This window comes from Melopsittacus undulatus, chromosome 4 (genome assembly GCF_012275295.1).
Source record: "Melopsittacus undulatus isolate bMelUnd1 chromosome 4, bMelUnd1.mat.Z, whole genome shotgun sequence".
Taxonomy (NCBI): Eukaryota; Metazoa; Chordata; class Aves; order Psittaciformes; family Psittaculidae; genus Melopsittacus; species Melopsittacus undulatus.
The window spans coordinates 49,470,758-49,491,344 of record NC_047530.1 but is presented as its reverse complement, the minus strand read 5'-3'; the positions used below and the strand labels follow the sequence as shown (position 1 = coordinate 49,491,344).

General features: G+C 42.6%; 1 protein-coding gene across 9 annotated transcripts in view; it reads right to left on the bottom strand.

Moving 5' to 3' along the window:
- TSPAN4 (tetraspanin 4) overlaps positions 1–20,587 on the bottom strand; it is a 459,690-nt gene that overhangs the window by 205,413 nt on the left and 233,690 nt on the right. For 5 of the 9 annotated variants that reach the window (XM_031049021.2, XM_031049020.2, XM_031049023.2 and 2 more), the window contains one exon: positions 6,330–6,409. In XM_031049021.2, coding sequence (XP_030904881.2) covers positions 6,330–6,392 — 63 coding nt within the window. In that variant the 5' untranslated portion in view covers positions 6,393–6,409. Of the gene's footprint in view, positions 1–6,329; positions 6,924–7,003; positions 7,271–20,587 lie in introns of those variants that run through there. The other 4 variants (XR_004080581.2, XM_005149215.3, XM_031049024.2 and 1 more) reach the window with 3 other exon arrangements.

The following is a 20,587-nucleotide window of genomic DNA, read 5'->3' as shown; positions in this document are numbered from 1 at the left end:
ACCTTAAGATCATCTAGTTCCAACCCCCAGCCACAGGCAGGGACACCTACCCTACATCAGTTTGCCCAACTCCCATCCAAACTGACCTTGAACACTGCCAGGGATGGGGCAGCCACAGCTCCTCTGGGCAACCTGTGCCAGTGCCTCACCACCCTCACAGGAAAAAACTTCTTCCTAATATCCCATCTAAATCTCCCCTCTGTCAGTTTAAAGCCATTTCCCCCTGTCCTATCTCTCCATGCCCTTGCAAAAACTCCTTCTCCAGATTTCTTGTAGACCCCCTTTAAGTACTGGACACTTTCTCCACAACTGTGACATGCCACACCCTGTGGGTTTATCTACTGATGGGTTTCCTCATGTTTTCTCTTCTCCCGGTAAACCTGAATTAGGTACAGTGGATATACTTGACAGCAAACCTTATAAGGAAAGGTGCTTAGTCCTTGCCAATACTCATGGCCTAAAGGCATATCAATGTTAGCAAATCTACCTGAAACAATGAAGCTACTCTGTCATGAGAAATGGAAGCAGAAACTGGCCCACAGCAAACAATTTGAAGATGTTATCTACTATATATTCAACTTTAAAGCAGTATTTTCTCTTCTGTATTAAGAGCCTTCTAAGCCTGGTTTCCTAGGGAAAAGAAGATAATGAAATTGTGTTGGTTGAGTATCCCACAAGTAACTCCTGAGTCCATTTGCCACTGTTAACCTGATTTGACAGATACATACCCTTTCAAAGTCATTAACTTCCTAAAGGGGTTTTCAGAAGGAATGCATTTAGGTAGCAAATGCAGCCCTTAGCAATGCCTTCACAGGGAGATAAGACTTCAGCATGATCCCCCACCCCTATTAGACATCAGAAGCCACACAGGAAAAAGACTGTATGAATGGTTCTGCTATGGGAAAAGCTCTAATTGGTGCCCATATAAATCAGACATCAGGTAATACAATCATATCTCTCACACTTGCTATCAGCTCAATAGTTCTGCTTCTCGCAGAAATGCCATTTTTTGAAGTCTGTAATTCCCATATCAAATGACTCTCCTTTCTTTAAAAGCAATACTGCTTAAAAATACATCCTTGGAGAGCCATCACAAACTCAGAAGCAGAGATAAGATGTCAATCAGACTGATCAGCTTCTTGAGGAGGTAAGTAACAAAGGAGAATCACAGACATAGAGGCAGTTAGAAAAAATACATTCTGGGCTAAATTTCCCATGTTTTAATTACACAGAAGCAAAATCCGTGTTGCTGTTTAATCAAATGTTTGTTTGTCATAATTATCCACCTGTTAGACATATGAAAATACACAGCCTGTCTTATTTCCAATCAAACCATCTTCTAGGAGCACCACACAACTAGTAGATATGTGACTGTCTTCCCTGCAGAACAGTATGCAGCAGCTCCAGCTCCTAAGCTCAGCTCCATAGGATGTGTGGCAGCCCTCGCCCATCAGAGGAGAACATGCACAAATAATAATGATGAGATGGTGGGCCTGCCTTTAAAATGGCTTACTGCTCTACTGGTATTTTTTTTCCCACCAACTTAAGACTGCAGCCAAGTATAACTATCAAATGATTGCTGTCCTCAGCCACTAACAATCTACAGAGTTTCCCGCTGTTTTAGCCATCAATCTCATTCAGCTGACTGATGGAGGATGCAGATGAACGACAAGGAATCAAATCCAACAAAATAAGCTACTTCTTTCACAAAATTCCCCAGCTTTGGAAGTAAGCTCAGTTACAGCTCTCCTCAAGCTAATAATGTCAGCTGACTGACAAAGAAATAAATGAAGAGGCACCCCCTCTGCCTCCACTCTCTGACCAAATTTGGCCAGGATCACTCAAAGACCATCCAATGCCCCATGGTGCATTTGAGATCAAGCTGTCCTTTTCTCTAGCTGCCCTGCACACTCAGTCTTCCAGATATTTTGAATATTTGCATAGTTCTTACAAGACATACCCATGCCACTGAATTTGAAGTGCCAGGAAGGGAAATTATGCAGTAATGCAGCATTTATCATTTTCATTATTTCCCCTTCTTCTTTCTAATTACATCCAAATAATGAAGATTGACTGCTGGCAGTATTACTAGTACACCAGACCAATGGTACTCATTCAAGGACAGATTCCCAAACTGTGGCCCACAAACTATCAACAGCAGCAAAACAGAGCAAGCAATGAACAGGTGGTCCTGAAACTGGACTAAATAGGTTCTTGGTTTTTTCCATGCAGATCTTAGTATATTTGCTAATATTACCTGCCACTTCTTTGGCTCTGTGTTTCCATACAGTTAGATTTGCAGTTTGTGTCTCAGAGCCAAGATACATCATTCTCAGGGCTGTATCAGTTGGGAATTTTATAAGAACCAATTGGCGAAACAAAGCAAAGTGCCTAGCCTTTGTCTTTGGGCAGGAAGGTAGAAAGCAGAGCTCCAGCTGCTCATCCATAGTGTGGCTGGTAGGCAGCAACTCCCAGGTTTTCAAGCTCTAAGAGAATATTCCCCCTGGGTCTTTGGAGCCTATCCACTGGAATTAGAGTCTTCACATACAATTTTGAAGACTCTGAATTGTTCATAAAGCATACTAATTTAGTATCTTTTAACAAGGGAAAGGAGACACGTGCACAGAAATTATTAATGATAAGTTTGACAAACACTAAACCTCTTTGTCTCTTTTTGTTGCTCTCTCTTCTCTATAACTAGCCTTCTAACAACAGCATTTTGCAAATGCTGTGCTTTCCTGAATTTATTTACGGGTGAAAGCACTACCCAAAGAGTCAGATACAGGTATCCAGTTCTTTGATGAGCAAATCACTACCAATCTAGAATCTCTGAAGGAAAGCAAGAAACACTGGAAACACAAGTACAGTTCTGGGCATTTCCTCTTATGAGTCTTGGAGGTTTGGGAGTTAGATGTCAGAGAAAGTGGGAATGCTGGCATAAACCAAGGGAAATTAAGGAAATGCCTTTTTTCTTTCTGTGGCACTCTCTCACCAAGGCAAGCAGAGCCTTGGATTACAAGATTACAAGCACAGAGAGAGAATAGTTCACTTTACTGACCGACAGAAAGAAACTCTGGATGTTTGGAGGGCAGAATGCGGAAAACAAATGTTCTTCCTTGGGTATTTCATAGTGAAATACAGATATTTCATTATAAAATGAAAATATTCTGCTTTTCAATCACCTGAAGTGATCTTTAGTCTCAAGGGTTCAGCAACTCAGCAAAAGAAAATCAAAGTCCATAAAAATGAATGAAGTCAGGCAAGTAGTACATATCAGGTGACAGAAGTTATTTTGGGAGCTTACAAACCAGTGCAGTGATACAGTGATGTCTCCTCTGCATCTGGCAATATTCCAGGAAATGTCATCTGAATGGCAATTCCCATTAGAATGGCAGCACTACTGTATGATAATGTTTTGCCCACATTTCAGTACGTTAATATGCCAGAGTACTCACAAATGCACCAAGAGCAATTTGTGCAGGACTCTTCATGGAGAAAAGAGTTATTCCAGGATTATCAGATGGTTTTTTCTACATTAATAGCTGCTGGTCTACTGTATCAATGGACTGATTCAGCATCAACTCTGACAAGACACCTCAGCCTCTGTCACTAATGAAGGAGCTTTCTGTTCCCTTCAAACATTAGAAAGGGGAGGAGAAATCTGCTCTGTTTTCACAGTTATATGACAGCTTTTAAAGATTTTACAGCATGAGTGCAGCATCTAATCCAATAAAGCTTGCCAGGAACATTTAAAACCAAAACCTCTGAGATTTTGTTTCTTATAAATTCATTGGACTTATAAGAAAAAGATCTTTTCCTTTGGAAATGCAGCACCACTCCTACCAGAGCTGCACAAAGCTGAGGACTTTTTCTGCCACTCTCTGGGAAAGATAGCTGAAAGTACTGGGAAATAGGCTGTAAGAATACTCATATGGACTGAAGTTAATGAATACAAACAGGAAGAAGAAAATGAAAATATGATATTTGAAGGAAATCAAACCATTTGTTCAAAATAGAGTAAAAAGCAGGAACAACTTATAATAGGCATTTAATTCATTTAATGCAATGACTGCTCTCGATACATGGAAACAACTGCAGTTATTATGTGGAGGTCAAAGCATGAAAGAGACAATACTTTTTCCAGACTATTGTCTGTCACTAACCAACTATGTAGAGAAGGGGTGGAGGGGAAGGTGGAGACAGCAAAATTTGTGAACATGTATGCAAAGAGAAATCCCATCTTCTTACACAGATGCCTCTCCTTTAATTTCACAAAGTAAAACATGACATAACTGACAACAACTTGAAAAAACAAAATACCAGCAGCACCGTCAACCTGTAATCATTCTAAGATTTTTAATCATTAGAAATGGATATTTTCTGCCTTTATTAAAGACGGTCAGCTTGCTTTTAAAAAATCATCTCTTTTTAGTTACTTTCTCCACTCTGGGACAGTGAAGAGCTGCATCTATTATAACTACATGCTGTGCAAACCTCATTTGGACATGATCATCATCAATCACTCCTGCTGTGCAGGTAGCATGTGAAAGGGAAACAAAACAGAAATTGTGCTGCAGTATTTGACAACACCCACTCCCCTGCTTGGATGCTTTAGTTCACGAAGAGTCCAGTTAGCATATGGTCATTTTCTCTTTTTGGGACCCCTTCTTTTCTCTCCCTCCAAGCATTTGAGAATAGCTTTGAATAGCAGGGGAAAGATAAAGACTTTTCCTTCTTTCTCAAAGGATTAAGACTTTCCTACTGAAAAGCATGCCAAAGACTATTAGTATGTGGCATCTTGCCTTTGCAAATACACACATTACTTGAAGCAGTACTTCTTATCATATGCATACACTTCAGTGGAAGATTAATATTGTAAAAGGAATCAGAATGCAATGAGTATCCTTTGTGACAGTGTCACGCATAGCCCTGGAAAGAGCTGTTAACACCAGCATCCTATTGCATTTCTCTAGCACACACTTCAACTAGCTGTCAGTGTTATAATCTCAACTAGGGACAGCCAGCAGAGGCACAAGGCTTAAGTGAGCAAGAAAGATAGTGTTTGTCTTTTTCAGAAAGGTCTGGAGCAAGCTGTAACAAATATCAGACAATATTTAGGAATGCAGAAGCAACCAGAGTCAGAGTTGAAAGACAGAACTGCAGCCTTACCAACACTCTTTCTATCAGCTAAGGGTATAAAGACAACACCTTCCTTGTGCTTCATAGCTCTTGTTAGTACCATGCCAGTTTACACACTAGTTTATCACATCCTGACTCCTTGGTATGACTCAGGTCAGCAGAAGTTGCCTGCACTTTGTGCTTTCTGGTGCACCAGCACTGCAGCATGCCTGGTTTTAAACAGCTGTACAGCAGCGCACACTAGAGAACAGCTCTTTCCATCTCACTCAGCCCTCCATGTACCTCAAACAATTCATGACAGCATGATCAGTAATACAGAAATTGCAACATTCAACTGCAAACACCCCTCCTCTCCTTAAGCACCAAGCCAGAAACCGTGTCACTTCCCAGTACTCCTTGTTTCCCTCAGCATGCTATTAAACCATTCCAGAAGAACGAGACATTTAAAGGCACCTCCCGACAACCTCACAACAGCCCCTCACATATAAATCTGGATGGGAGACTTTAAATTAGAAACCACTTCCTCCGCCCCGCCTCTCCCCCCCCCCCCCCCCCCAATCATTCTACTCCCTTTTTTACAGGACAAGCAGCATTTATACATAAACCACCCACAGAGCTTCTCCAGTCTCTCTCTACAGCCAGTGCTCTGTTTCATGGCAGTAAAATATCCAGCCACCCTGCTGTCAACAGTCACCTCATTTATTAAAAAGGTGATGCAGAGATGCACATCTATATGTCCCATTATGGTGTCCTGCTGACACACACACAAGCCTCATAGTGATATAAGCATGTGCTCAACTTTGAAACCATGAACGGTCTCAGTAATTTCTCTAAGACTGTGCATGACTTTTGAGGCAAGCACATGCAAAATGAAAGATCAGCTCAACAAAAGGAGTGTAAGGCTCTCGTTGGAGCAAAGTGATTAAGATATTAATGCAACTGGTCTCTAAAACACATTCTTTTGCCTTGTATCACAGTTTTAAAATATGGCTGAAGGCCAGGAAAAGGTGAAGGAAACACTCAGTACGCTGTCCACACAATTTACAAGGCCACAGAAAGTGCAGCCTAGGCACCACTTTGTTCAACTTCCAAGTTTGAACGTCTAAGTTCAAAAGCAGCAACAAGTTTACTTTCCATCTTGGTAAGCAGACACAAATGCAACCGCCTCACAGCTTCAAACATGTACTCACCCAAAAGAGAAGGTTGAAGACAAACATTAGGTACTTGATACACTGCAGGCAGTTGTGAGCCATGCTGCACCTCTTCAGTTCTAGGAGAAAAATAAATGAGAGATCCAGGTAAAAGACAACGTACTTGTTTCCCTTGGGGGTCGTGTACTTAGCCTTGGTGGCCTTAGGGCCCGGGTTGGTGTGGAATCCAAAGAAAGAGTTGCTGGCAGCCCCAAACTGGCCACCATACATGCTGCTGTAGCGACGAAAGGTGCCATTTGGGAAACTGTAATCCTTGCTGTCCAGGGACGGGCTCCTATGATAGGTCGACTCATCGGTGCTAGACCTGCGCATGGTGGCTTCAGCTTGTCCCGTCTCAACGGCTGCTCTGGCAATCGCTGGATGTCAACGGTGTGGGTGAAAGGTTTGTGATTTTCTTTCCTCCTCCTTGCTATGAATCCCCTATTGCTTTGCACCAGCTGTTCTTTTGTCTGCCATCCTATCAAGGAGTTACATGTGCTGTGCGGCAGCAAAGTTGGTGAACTGAAGTCTGCTTAGCCAGGAGTTAGGGAGCAGTGTGCCTCCACATAAGAAAGACTTCTGCACAAGTACACATTCCCTCTGGTGTCACAGTCGTCCCTCCCGGCCCACCCCACTACCAGAGAAGAAAAACAAGAGAGAGAGATATACTGTACCCAAAGCAAAGAATTTTAAATAAAAGGAAGTGTGACCTCGCTTGGGCTGCAAATGCCATATAAACCCCCAGCTCCATATGCCACACACAGACAAGAGCGTGCCGCTGCACAGGACTCGCAGGCAAGGGCAGCAGTTATCCGAAAGGCCAGCAGCCCCCGTGGCCCGTTCCTCTTCGCCCCATCGCTCTGCCCCGAGACGCTCGGCTCACTTTGAGGATGCCGTAGCCCCTTCGCTCGGAGGAAGCCTGTGCCCAGCCAGCCGCGCAGCTCCATTCACAGCGCGGCCGCCACTCCCCCCCGGCCCCGCACCAATCGCGCTCCCCGCCCGCCGCAGCGCCGCGCCCCGGCCCCCGCCCGCCGCAGCCCCTCCGGCTCCCCCCAGTTCCACCTTGGCGATAAGAAACCGCCCCTCGGCTCAGGGATGCGGCGGAGGGAGCCTCCGGCTGTGTCTCTCCCCCCGCTCCGAAACTCTTAGCACGGAGCAACCGCGCGGAGATGGAGCCTGACTCGGCTTTAAAAGGGCTGCCGGGTACACGGGCAGTGCTGCCGGAAGAAACGGGAATAAGTAGCTGCTGTAAAAACGTCTTACAGCATAAGCGTTCGGGATGCTCCGGGGTGTGGGGTTCAGGAGAAGCCATGCCGTCCCTGCCGGAAGGCTTCCTTGTCCTGCTGCAGATCTATCACCAGGATATTCCTAACACAGTCCCACGGAATCGTCACTTAGCAAAATGTACGGCCAGTTCATTTTCTTCTCTAGCAGCCTATGTCCCCCTCGCAGATAACCCACTGATTTACTCCGTAAATTGGTGAGCACTTCCCTAAAATCCAGCTACTCCCATAGGCAGCAAAGAGTCGAAAATCTGCCACACACAACTTTTTTGGAAAAGAAAAATCTGACTGAACCTGCAGTAATGAGAGTATTAACACTCAGGAAAAACAAGATCCATGTACCATCTTTGCCCTAAATTCCCTGTGCACTTGATCTCTGTGTGTGATCCTTATCTGTGCAACAGGCCAGCCTGCCTCTGCTTTCCTTCTCTCATCCTCTGCCAGCCTTACGATTTTGTCTGTAAGCTCACAGAGCTAAGCAAGAAGATGGCTGGCTAATATTTCTTACAAGGCTTGCCCCAGCAGAGAATTAATCAAGATTAAAACAGTTTTCTTGCATTAACATCTTGCCAGTCTCAGCGCAAATCAAGAGATGTAGGCACCAATTATTTAAAGAACAATTTAATAAAATTAAAATGAGCTGGGTTTGCATGTAGGCTGAGCAGGTCATCCTTGCAAACCACCCCTTTAATTCTGTTAATTTACAAACTGCAAAGCTGGAGTCTAATTATTTCCCTTCATTTCCTCCACAAACTATAAATATACTGGGTATACCTGGTGCAAGCTTTAGAGAGAAATAACTTGAGCACAAAACACAAGAGTAATAACTCCTGCACCATCTGTTTCAACAACTTTGGATGACTTAAAGCTTTTCCACTTTTTAATCTCCCTACTTCTAAGAACAGAGATACTTCATAGCCATGATGGAGCTCACTCTGCTGCTCTTCCTCCCTGAGTCCTCCTTTCCTAGGACATAAAAGATGGTCCCGGGCCACTCAGCCTGCGTTTCCGAGACATCACTTATTTCTCCTAGTGCATTAAATGGTTCTGCCTCCAATCATCCTGATCTTTATAGCAACTAGACCAGTTTAGCAATGGAAACCCAAACGTGATTCAAATATTTTCTTTGTCCCCTGTCTATATACAGAAATACCCATGTTCAAAGCTCCATACTAAATGGTAAAAAGAAAACCTGGGTCCAGCTCTGTAAACTCATTATGTTGAAACACAGTCAAGTCAGATAATTGATATTTAATAGGGGTGCCCACGGTATTGCAAGCATGTAACAGAGGCCAATTTGGCACACTGTAAACTAGACACCTGAAGGCTCAAAAGCAGCTCACTTACTGCTATCTGGATAAGAAAAGGGGTAAAAATCACTTGATTTCACCTTTCCTTAAGGCAAGAAATCATAAATTCCCAAGAGAATGCAGTCCTAAACATGGGTGGAATAATTTATAAAGCCAAGGTCTGAGGTGGGAAGCAGAATTTCTAAGTGCTGCTTTTAAATAAAAAATAATAAACATCACAGTGGGTATATTTCTGGCAGATGCAGAAAAAACACATGGGGTTGGCTGAGGTCCCACACAACCCTTACAATAAAGGGTACTTCTACCCCAGCCTCCTTTCACCACCGTCCCTTAGCACCCCTCATTGAAATGAAAACTTTTCAAATGCATGTTATTGTAAAATTTAGCTCTCAAGTCATTGCTGCTGGTCTTTGTCATGCCAATATCACCAGCTAATTAGAAACAATGTCATTGGGGATACAGACATTACACATGTTCAGAATTGTTATTTTATGAAATCTTCCACACTAGGAAACCCAGTCAGTCACTCCCCTAAATGGGAAATTTGTGAGATAGCAGCAGTACACAGGCAGGCTTGGGATGACATTCTTATATGATGGATAAAACCCTGCAGGGAATCTGGGGAAAAGCAGTAATAAAAAGAGAAGAGCTGATGCAGTCTACTTTTGTTCATCCCTGGTGGAAAGTGGATGAAAGGGGCAGGGACATGCTGGGACCCCTATCAACATTTAAGCCATTACGATAAAGTAATACTTACATGAACTAAGAAGAACAAACATCAGAAGCGTTGTGACACTGGGCCATTATGTCCACAATGGTGACTCAAGGGGCAGGTGAATTACAGCTTTCACAAAACTGTTTGTTAATGACTGAACCCAAAAACACAGCCTGGACCTACTGACCTTTGTTCACCTCAGCTTTCCATCTACTTTATCCCTCCCCAACTACATCTATATTCCCATGTGCATTCCCATGCTGTGGCAAATTCATATTGATCACTGCACACAAGAAAGAAAGCACTGCGCGTGTTGCCAGCAGTGGTTCAATTTGTAATGATTCCGGTGGCATGTACCATTTATGTTGTAACAACTCTGTCCCTGCCGCTCTGATGTGAGGGCTCATAACACTTTGAAACCTCCCAACAGAACCCTGTCCCTGAAAGAGGAGAGGCAGCACTACAACCATGTCAGATGAACTCCAGGCAGTAAACTGTAAAAGGGTAGGGATCAGCAGAACTGTTAAACTGCTTTACCCCTCATACACTCTCTCAGAACAACCTCATCAAAGCTTTAACTACCACCTGAAGATACATACCTATACCACACCTACACTTCTCACATCACCCTGCATGTGCAGTCACCATGGGTCCTGCACCTTGCTCCTGCATCTCATAACAAAATCTACTCCCAGTTTCCTTGTCTGTTCTCACTGCAGTGACCAGTGCTCCCTGCACACACACCATCTTGCAGAGCAGGCAAGGCTGGTGTGAGCTTTGTGTACTCTGAGCTCAAGTGGTGATAACATGTCAGAACATATTATCCATATTATCCATATACTGAGGATCCCTACAGTGCATGCCTGTCCCCACGGTTTCACTGCTTTACAGGGCTCTTCAGCCAGCTGCTCGCCTCTGGCTCCTTATTTTTCCAGACCCAGCTGCTGCTTTCCTTGTTCTGTGCCCAGGGCTTCCCCTCCTCATGCCCTGCTTTGTGTGACACCTCTAGACCCAAAGGAACCATCAACTGAAAGCAATGGGTATCAAGCTTTCCTTTTATCCATTGAATACTGCTTTCTCTTCCTGCTCCATGATTTAACTCTCATTATCACGAAATACCAGCCCCTTCAGATCACACAAAATGCAGCTGCTAACCTCATTAATTAGTCTCATTAGTCCTTTACTGGTTGCACTGCCTTTTCCTCTACTAATGCCTCTTGTCACTGCCTTCAAAACTCTGCATACCTCCATCCTCCTAATGAAATAACCCACTTTGCATTAACTTCAGTAGCCTGCGAGCATCTCATAAAAACTGTTAAGTGATCCATGAAATAAAATAAGCTCTAAAAAAACATGCTATTATTGAAATATACTATATAAAAACAGGGCATGTATGTGACAGCTGTTCCTGTTCTGCAACAGGAGTGTGTGCAAGGGCATGCCCATGAGAGGTGATAAGTCATTCCCAGCAGTTTCAGGCAACAAAATGTCTAAGATCAAATATTACTACAAGAGTGGGAGCTTTTTGTGGTTAACTTTGCTCCACACCGCAGCTAAAGGTGATCAATTGATAAATACACTCTAAATGATTAACTTTTTAGTGTTATGTACATACAGAGATCACCACATAATAGCATTAATAAAAACTGTTTGGCACTGCCTGTCCCCTTCTTCTGCAACATGCCTACTGAGCAATTCCTTCTCTCCTTCCTAGTGCACTCTGCAGCTACTGTTTGGTTTACATTTGATTCAGCAATGCAGGCTTTGTAAAAAATGTACCTCTTCCACAGACTAAGAGAAACATTGGCTCTTTTGACTAGAGAGTGAACTGAAGTCCAGGGCCAGGCTGGCTGTTCTGACGCAGAGGGAGGGACAAAAAAAAAGGTAAACTCATGATGGAGTCTTTGATTTGTTTGCTTTTGTATATTCATTGCATGAATATAAACAACTAAAAGTGCAAGGCAAAAGAGAGTGAGAACGTGGTATTTTTAACCTGACAGTTTTGCTCTGCTGTAGGTCTGCAGTCTCTGCCCAGTCCTGTTTAGTATCTTCACCAAGGGCAGAGTCAGTGGGATCGAGTGCACTGTCACAGCTTTGCAGATGACACCAAGCTGAGTAGTGGGGTTGAAATGTCTGAGGGATAGGATGTATTCAGAGGGATGTGAACAAGCTCAAGAAGCGGGCCCATGTGAACCTCATGAGGTTAATCAATGCCAAGTGCAAGGTTCTGCACCTGGGTCAGGGCACTCCCCAGTATCAATATAGGCTGGGGGGTGAAGGGATTGAGAATAGCTCTGGGGAGGACTTTAGGGTACTGGTGGATGCAAAACTGGATATGAGCTGACAGTGTAAGTTGGCCCAGAAAGCCAACCATATCCTGGATGCATTAAAGCAAGTATGGCCAGCAGGTGATCCTGCTCCCAGGAGACCCCACCTGGAGTACTGCATCCAGCTCTGGAGTTCTCAGTGTAAGAAAGACATGGACCTGTTGGAGCAGAGGGCCACAAAAATGATCAGAGAGAGGGAACACTTCTCCTGTGAGGAAAGGCTAAGAAAGCTGGGATTGTTCAGCCTGGAAAAGAGAAGGCTCCACAGACACTTTATTGTGGGCTTTCAGTACTTGAACAGATAGGGCAGACTTCTTAACAGGGCATGTAGCGATAGGACAAGGGGTAATGGTTTTAAACAGAAAGAGGGAAGATTAAGATTAAATATAAGGAAGACATTTTTTATGATGAAGGTGGTGAAACACTGGCACAGGTTACCCAGAGAGGTGGTGTATGCCCCCTCTCTGGAAACATTTGACGTTGAACTAGATGACTTTTAAAGGTCCATTCCAACCCAAACCATTCTATGATTCTTTGAACATTACTGAAGGATCCAGGGGTTGAGCCAGGGCTGTACAATCACCCCCTATATTTCCATCTACAGGTGAAGCAATGCACAAATCTGGTAACAGTGTCCCTGCATGTCAACCCCTTTATGACAGCCCACACAGAACAAGGCAGCAGCAACCAAAGAACTTCCTTTCTAAATCCTGCTCTGTGCTAAAAAATTTTGTAGTGTAAAGAGCCTGTGCTGTCACATGTGGCCAAAGGCTTTCAGAGAGACAGTGGGTTAAGAGCTGGAGTCACAAAGCCAGTTCCTGAACCAGAACAAGATACGTCAAAGAAACAAGTAGATAAGCCCTAGTCAGGTAGCAGTCCTCCAGCTCAAGCAGTATTACACCATGGAGTTCTAAGCTACAGATCTCTCAAGAACCTCTTATTGTAGAAATAATGATGAATCTTTTTTAACAGGTCAAACAGAAAGGAGCATGTTCAACTGAAACCTCAAACTTGGCACGTACATAAGAAGATCATGTCTTCCCTTGCAACTCCTTTAAAGATTTACTGATGCCTCCAACACAGGTTCGGAAAAATATCCCATGCAGAAGCAATTTCACTCATACAGCAGACTTCAAGGTTAGGGTTTGGTTTATTTTTTTCATTTTCTTTTTTTTTCTTTATAAATAAGGAAATTTGCATGGGAAAAAAGGACCTTCAATACTTAATAGCTCATCTCCTTCTGCTCACATGCCACCTGAAGTCATGATCTTTGGTTTATGGCATAATTAGTTGCTATAGAAAGAACGTAATCAGAGATGCAGGGAAAATACTTTGGGTATGATCTGCAATGCTCTTTATTTAAGCCTGTGAACAAGTTACTTATGCAGAAAACCTCACTGCTTTTTATGTGCCCTCATCTGCATAATGGTTCTCATAACTTCTGCCCATGCATTCAGACATGCTGCTATTGGCACAGGCACTACTTGCACTGGAGGCATTTCCTTCACCCATATTTGAGCACCTACATGTTCAAACAGTGATGAGAGCACAAATGCATGCAGAACAGCTAGTGCCATGTCAGGGTTAAAAAACCTCAACAAACTCTTAAAAAAATTACTTGGGATGGGCCCCAAAGCCCTGTGCACCAGAGAGCTCCCTTGGCACTTGGGCTTTCTGGGCTTTTGTCATCCTATTCTTTACTAGGGTTTTCTTTTTTCCAATAATAAAACTTTTAGGTAAAGATATTCCCTGTTTCCCCTGCATATTTAAGTCCTGGACAGACAGGATGTGCTGCAGATGAAAGACAAGCAGTGTCAGTCACTGAACTCCTGCAGAAGCACAAGCCCTGTTCCTGCCAATGCCCTCAGTAATAGAGTGAAAGAACAGAAATAAATAATCCATCTGACACCCCATACAAGATGACTTGTAGCCCAAAGAAAATCTTTGTCAAGACCCATCTTTGCAGTGTCAGCAGGTCTTAGCAGCACGAATGCAATTTATGTGCTAGTTTTCTTAAAATCAGGTTACTTTCTTTAACCTGAGAAAAGCTGATGTTCAAAGAAATAGCACTTCAAACACACACATGATACTCAAGATCTCTGTCAAGTACAAAGCAATCAATCAGACACAAAAAATCTTTAAACTACACAAGCAAGTATTTTAAAGCAGAAGCAAACAAAACAATGACTTAGAAAAATTCAAAGATTCATTAATGTTCCGTAACTTGTGTCTGCCTTTTAACATAGAATCAGAATCATAGAATAGTTAGGGTTGGAAAGGACCTTAAGATCATCAAGTTCCAAACCCTTGCCATGGGCAGGGACACCTCACACTAAACCATGTCACCCAACATGGCTCATCCAACCTGGTCTTGAACACTGCCAGGGATGGAGCATTCACAGCTTCCTTGGGCATCTTCAAGGATTTTTTCCTTGAATATTCAAAATGGATTCTCTTCTTTTATTGCATCCTTAAAAGCAGGGTTCAGGCTTTAGAACCATATGAGCATGAAAACAAGTTCATATAACCATATTTCATTCCCATTTCCAAAGCACTGAAGGCCCAGCAGCATTCCCTGACCTCACAGGGATCCGTGCGCTCAGCAGTTTTGAGAATCAGGTCACGGACAGCCCATTTTAGCAAAGTACTCAACCACAGTTCTCACTGCATCGAGATACTCATGTAAGCACACCCTTAAATGCTCTCGTGAGTGGGATTGTACATAAACATGAGAAATGCAGTGTTTAAAAGGCCACAGATTGAGCTGGACTCTGTATACTGTTACTGTAGTGGAAGGAATTACTCCCTGAGCACACATCTTTGAGGCTACTGCTTTGCAGAGCTACCTGCAGAGCTGGCTGGGAGGTGCCTCCAGCCAAAACAAGCAAAGTTAGTTCAGGTGGTTTGAAATGGGGCAAGGAGCTCTCCTTCCATCAACTTGGTCAACAGATGTAAGCAAGCACACAAAGACCCCAGGGCAGGATGGAGAAGTGTTCTCCCCTGTAGCACTTCTGGGTCTGTATCTTTATCTCATAGCTGAAAGACCTCAATTTGCTCGTACCTCCCTTAGGCTCCTTCCAAAATCCTAGCTTAAAGACAAATATGCTTCTTTTTCCAGAAAAGGACTGAAAATAACCTCCCTAAGGGAGCAGTAGATGTCCTTTTCATCTCAAAAGATAACAACTTTTTGGTATAAGCAAACAGACATTATTTTTTACAACACAGTGCATTTCTTACAATGCAAGTGGTGCTGAAGAGAGCTTAAAATTAAAGAACATGCAACAATTTAAAAGAGTATTTGAAAGGAATAACAAACAAAACCACTAGGTAATGATTAAATATTGATATTAAAATGCAATGGACCTGTACAAAGAAAATGCAACTGCCTACATATATTTTTATATATTATGTTATCAGCTATTACCGCTTTTCCTGACATTGTAAAGAATCACAGGGCTTATATCATTTCACATAATAAAAGTAAGCAGCAGCAGATCTCTTATTCCTGACATCTCTGTAACCATTCAGGCAAAAAGAGAGGAGCTTCTGCTATCAAAAACTAAAGGAATAAATTCTGGGCAGAAGCACAAGCTTTGCCTTTCTGTTTTGCCATTCTGAGCATTCATAACAATGAACAGACAAAAATAACTTCAGGAGTGCTACCAGCAGACATGCTTTCGACTATATTTTTTGTACAGATAACACATACAGGTAAACAATTTAAAACAACAGCCTAGGATTCACACCCCTAAAAACGTATTAGTGAGTATAATAGTCATTATGCTTGAAATAAAAATGCTCTTTTGGAAGAAAAAGCATCACCTGCTCTGGAAACCATATATCTGTATTTGCTTGTTCACATCACTGCAATCTGGCTCTTTTTATATTTCATTGTCAAAACCTGTAAATAAGCTCATTTCCCTAAGGAAGGGTACATCTACACAGAAAGAAGAGGCATCCATATTTTAAGGCAGCACAGGTATGACTCCGTTTTTGCAAAACATACCTAAACTCAGTTACCAAAGATAATACAGAGGCCATAATGAGAGTTGTCTAATCATGGGGATTTGTTTGGACAGAAATAAGAACATAACTTAAAGGTTTAATGACATAAAATGAAAGAGGAGCTGAAATTTAGATGTCCTCATTGAAAAAGTACTTCCAAAGCATCTGTTTAGTCTAAAGTCATCACCTATTTTGCCCCATTTTGCAAACTGGGTAAGAATGTGGATTTAATGAAACCAAATTCATGCCTAAGGTTCACCTGAGCAGTGTTTCCTATTGATTTACATTCACTTTTCAGATATTTCTACTCTCTAAGAAACACTTGGCACAGGACCTTGGCAAAATTTAATCCTGCTAAATCTAAGCCCTATCATGCATTAAACTGCTAAAAATACAAGGTCAACCTCTTCTGCAGTCCAACCTCCAAGCAATTTGTTTACTGTGTTATATTTATGGGTATTTTTATGAAGGCAGATTTATATACTAAAAATGATTTCTGCATCAGATCACCAAGAAGCCAACTGAAAAGTGATTAGGTTATCTATTCCATTACAGTTTTCAGAATGACAGGAAAAGTAGAAAGAGCCACTCCTCCTGATTTCTGTGTTCTGCATTTCTGCCTTCAGACAATATTTCTTAGTTGATGGGGAAAGACCACCTCCTTAGGAACATATTTACACATACTTCCACCTACCTGATGACCATATTAAGTTTCTGCATAGCTCTGATATAGCTAATGATATTTCTTTCAAATAATGCATAATTATGAGCCTATAAAACTTTAATTAAGATGCTTTATAGCCTTTTATAATTGTCACCAAAGCCTATGCTGTAGGGTAAAGTGTACTTTTAATTTCTACTTGTTATGTTTACACTGTGCAAACAGATTCATTACAGTAACCGATAGTTATTATTTCTTAGAAGACTATACAAATCTCCTGTTAGAAGTCTGCATAAAGCAAACAAATAATTACTTATGTTTGCTTCTGTTTTGTTTGGATCTAGAGAAGCTAAACAAACTGTAACTCAACTGTAAAAATTCCTACAGGGGTCAAACGTTACAAAGCTAAAACCATACCTCTGCTGCTTTTCCACATGTCAAGAATCAAGATGCTGAATGTATTTGCAAGAGCAAAAAGTTAAAATACCCAGAAGACAATTATACTCACTGCCTAGCTCAAACAGCATAATGTGTTTGGAGCCTGATCCAAAACACACTGAAATCACTCCAAGGTGCTCCTCCAATCTCAATGCCTCAAAAGTCTAGCTGCTCTTAGTCCAGGCAAATCTCGGAGCAAGCTTCTCTCCTCACTGATACATGGACATCATTGTGAGCAGGACTGATGTAAATTGGTCATACTCAGATGGAACGGCATTCAATTTTTTTAATGCAAGACAGAAAGGCAGGAGGGTTGAATCCAGGACTCCCTTCACCACTGTGGAATGGGATTTCTTCATTGCATTTAGGACAGGATAGAGGACAGATGTAACAGGGTATTAAAGGTCCAAGAACTGGGAGGGAAGAAGGGCTGACATCCTCACCAGAGCCTGTGAGGGCTCCCTGCTGTCCTGCCAGCTATGTGGGTCAGACAAGTGGTCCCAAAGGCATTCTTCCACACTTACGCTTTTAGTCTTGGAACCTGTCCTGTAGTGAAATGTGCAGCACCTTTCTTGCCTCACAAAATAACCATGGGAAGAATTTCAACAGACACATACCCCTTTCAGAGAATTTTTTAAAATGCAGCCCAAAAGAAACAGACAAAGATCCCCTTATCAAGCAACTGGAGAAGCCTAAGTGCTATCAGTGTGAAAGTCCCCTGGCGTGGCCCAGAGAGGCCGCACATTCTCTGCTCCTCTGCCCCCTGTGAAACAGCAGGACTCACACTGCTGCAGTGCACTGCATCTGCCAGTCTGACAGCAGGTAGTAGCTCCACTACCAGTCCTGACAATCCTGGCCTGGCCTTAGCTGCTCCTCCAACAGCAAACTCTCCTAGAAAGGAAACCAAGCCAAAGTTGGCTTTGGCAAGACAGAGGTGCAAATCTGATTTTCCTTCATGGAGTAAATTACAGATCCTGAAAACTCATGCAGCTGGAAACTGACAGCTTCAGATGAAAGGAATTTATCATTACTATTTTAGTATGAGAGCAGCTCACTGATTGCAGCTTGACAACTTGAGTTAATTAGTTGATGAAGGGTCTGATGCACACTGGCTGGCTTCACATCTGTTGGACGATGACACAATCAGCAGAATAAAACCCATACTTAAAAGGTCTTTGGTCTTTTTAATCCTAAACTACAAATCACAAAATCCATATAGCAAAACCTGCAGATCAGAGTAATTACACAAGAGGTTCCCCTTTTCTGGCCCCCGGGACAGTCTGATCTCTGCTGCTTATTGAGGCTCATAAACAGACAAACATGACTTCAAAAGCATCCTCTTTTCTTCCTACAGTCCCAGTGGTTCTCAATAATAACTGGTTTGAACTCAACCTGGCAATGTTCCCCTATGGCTGCTTTGCCCAGCAGGGAAATACCAACTTGCAGGTTTTCCTCTGCTCCTGCCAAATGGCAGGATTTACCCACATTGTCAAAAAGATTATGTCAAGATCATCTGATCCCCCCATCAGACCAATGTGCAGAGCCTCTTGCATCCAAGTTTGCAAACTGGTAAGGTTCTCACTAGTCAGCTTAAATAGCATGTGAAATCATAATGTCCCGTGTTCCTGAGAAGTGGTGGAGAAATACAAATCATAGGAAAGCTGTCTGGGAAGTGATCTACGTGGGACTGGAGCCACTGAAAGCCACTAACCATTGAGGGACAGGAAGAACAGGCCATTGCTTGTATACTGGGAGCCTTTCATCAGTGGGAGCAGCCAGACCTCTGCCCGGCTCCACCTGTAATCAACAGCATAGCTATAAATCTCTCTGTGGCCCTATTTCTTAGCACACAGAAAAGCATTTTTTTCCTCTACATTTCATATCCACATTTTGCACTTTTCAGGGCACAGCCTGCTTCCAAGTCCTTTCTTACTTATCACCTAGGAAGATGAACTGCACTTCTAGGAGCTCTCTTAAATCAAAAGCAAAAAAAGAAACTCCAAGGGTCACCAGGATGTCTGAAATGTTGTAAATCAGAGGGTGCTGGAGAGCAATCAAGAGAAAGGGGGTCACTTCTTTAGATGAAGACAATGAAATTTCAAGACAAGCAGCTCTTGTCACTTGAAGCAATGAGCAGAGTGTGTAACTCAGCACTCATCTCACCTGGGCCTCCTGAGCTATGAAAGGGGCTGCAGAGAAAGGCACACAGCTATGGGCACAGCAGCCAATGTTTTTTAAGAGATGTGCATGACAAACAGAAATGGCTGAGTAGAAGACGCTACAAGGCTTTGCTAGTTTAATTCTGGCATGTTTTAATCTTGTTTTATTCATCCACACAACAACTCTGTTGATAGAGTCTGCATTCCTGTATCAGAAACATTTTGGTCCTGAATCCCTGCTTATCTGCACTTCTTGAAATACCATAAAAGCAGATGAATATTTTTTGTGTATAGGACTATTTCCTCTCAGTTTGAGAGCAGTTTAAAGAATTGGCTTCAACAACTTTGCTGTGATTTAAGTTTATTTTTTGACCATGCTGAGCTCTGACAGAAGAGAGGTTCCAGTGAGAGCCATGCTTTATTCTGCCTCCACTAGGATGCTATTGAAAATCTTGGGATGAATCAGGACAGCAGAGGTGCTGCACACTGAGTTTAAAAGCAAAACGTTCTGCTGCAATAATGTTTGAGCAGTTAGGGCACCTCAAAGATGATTTTTTGTTATTATGCTCTAAACAAAAAAACACTTTCTGTGTTGATATTAATTTCTATAACACAGTTTTCAAAACAAAACAACCCCAAAATTCAATAGACTGCACCCAGGATGGCAATGGCTCAAAATTAGAAGCAGCATGTTGGCATTTTTCCCAGAAAAAGAAATATATACTTGTATGTATATGTACAGGCACCTTTTATTTTTCACGAGATCAATGCAGCTCTGGGGGTTATTCCCACCTCACTCAGCAAGAGGCAGGGACAGGCTGGTATTTGCAGTGTATGAAACCTTAGGCATGAGAAGAAGCTTGTTTACCTGACCAACTGTGTGTGTGCATCAGAAGTAGTTAGCAGCATGGCACTCTTAAATCTATGATGCTGAAGCCTTATCCTTCCTATCTAAGACAGAGACCTTAACTTGAGGGCTGCTTGTCTCATCTCAGTGCTTCCAGGACAGAATTATTAGGCTACAATAAGCAAGCTCCTAACAGCAAGTTGATGAGACTCTAAAGGAAACCCCTTGGTCATCCCCAGCCAGTAGTGAACAAATCCCTGCACTAGCAGCAAGGTTAGCTAGATTTTTCTGCAGGAGCAGGTTGCAGAATCTCCTTATTTTAAATCCTCTACCAAGCCTACTGCGATGATGTCTGCAGCTCTCTTTGAACCAGCAAGAAGTGCAAGTCAATTCTTGCAGTAACGGCAGAAGAGATGCAGTTCCACACATACCCTTACACACTCCTGAAGGGGCATCTGAATGCTGTCCAAAAATTAATTACACGGCGTGACAAGCTCTGACAATTAGCTAACT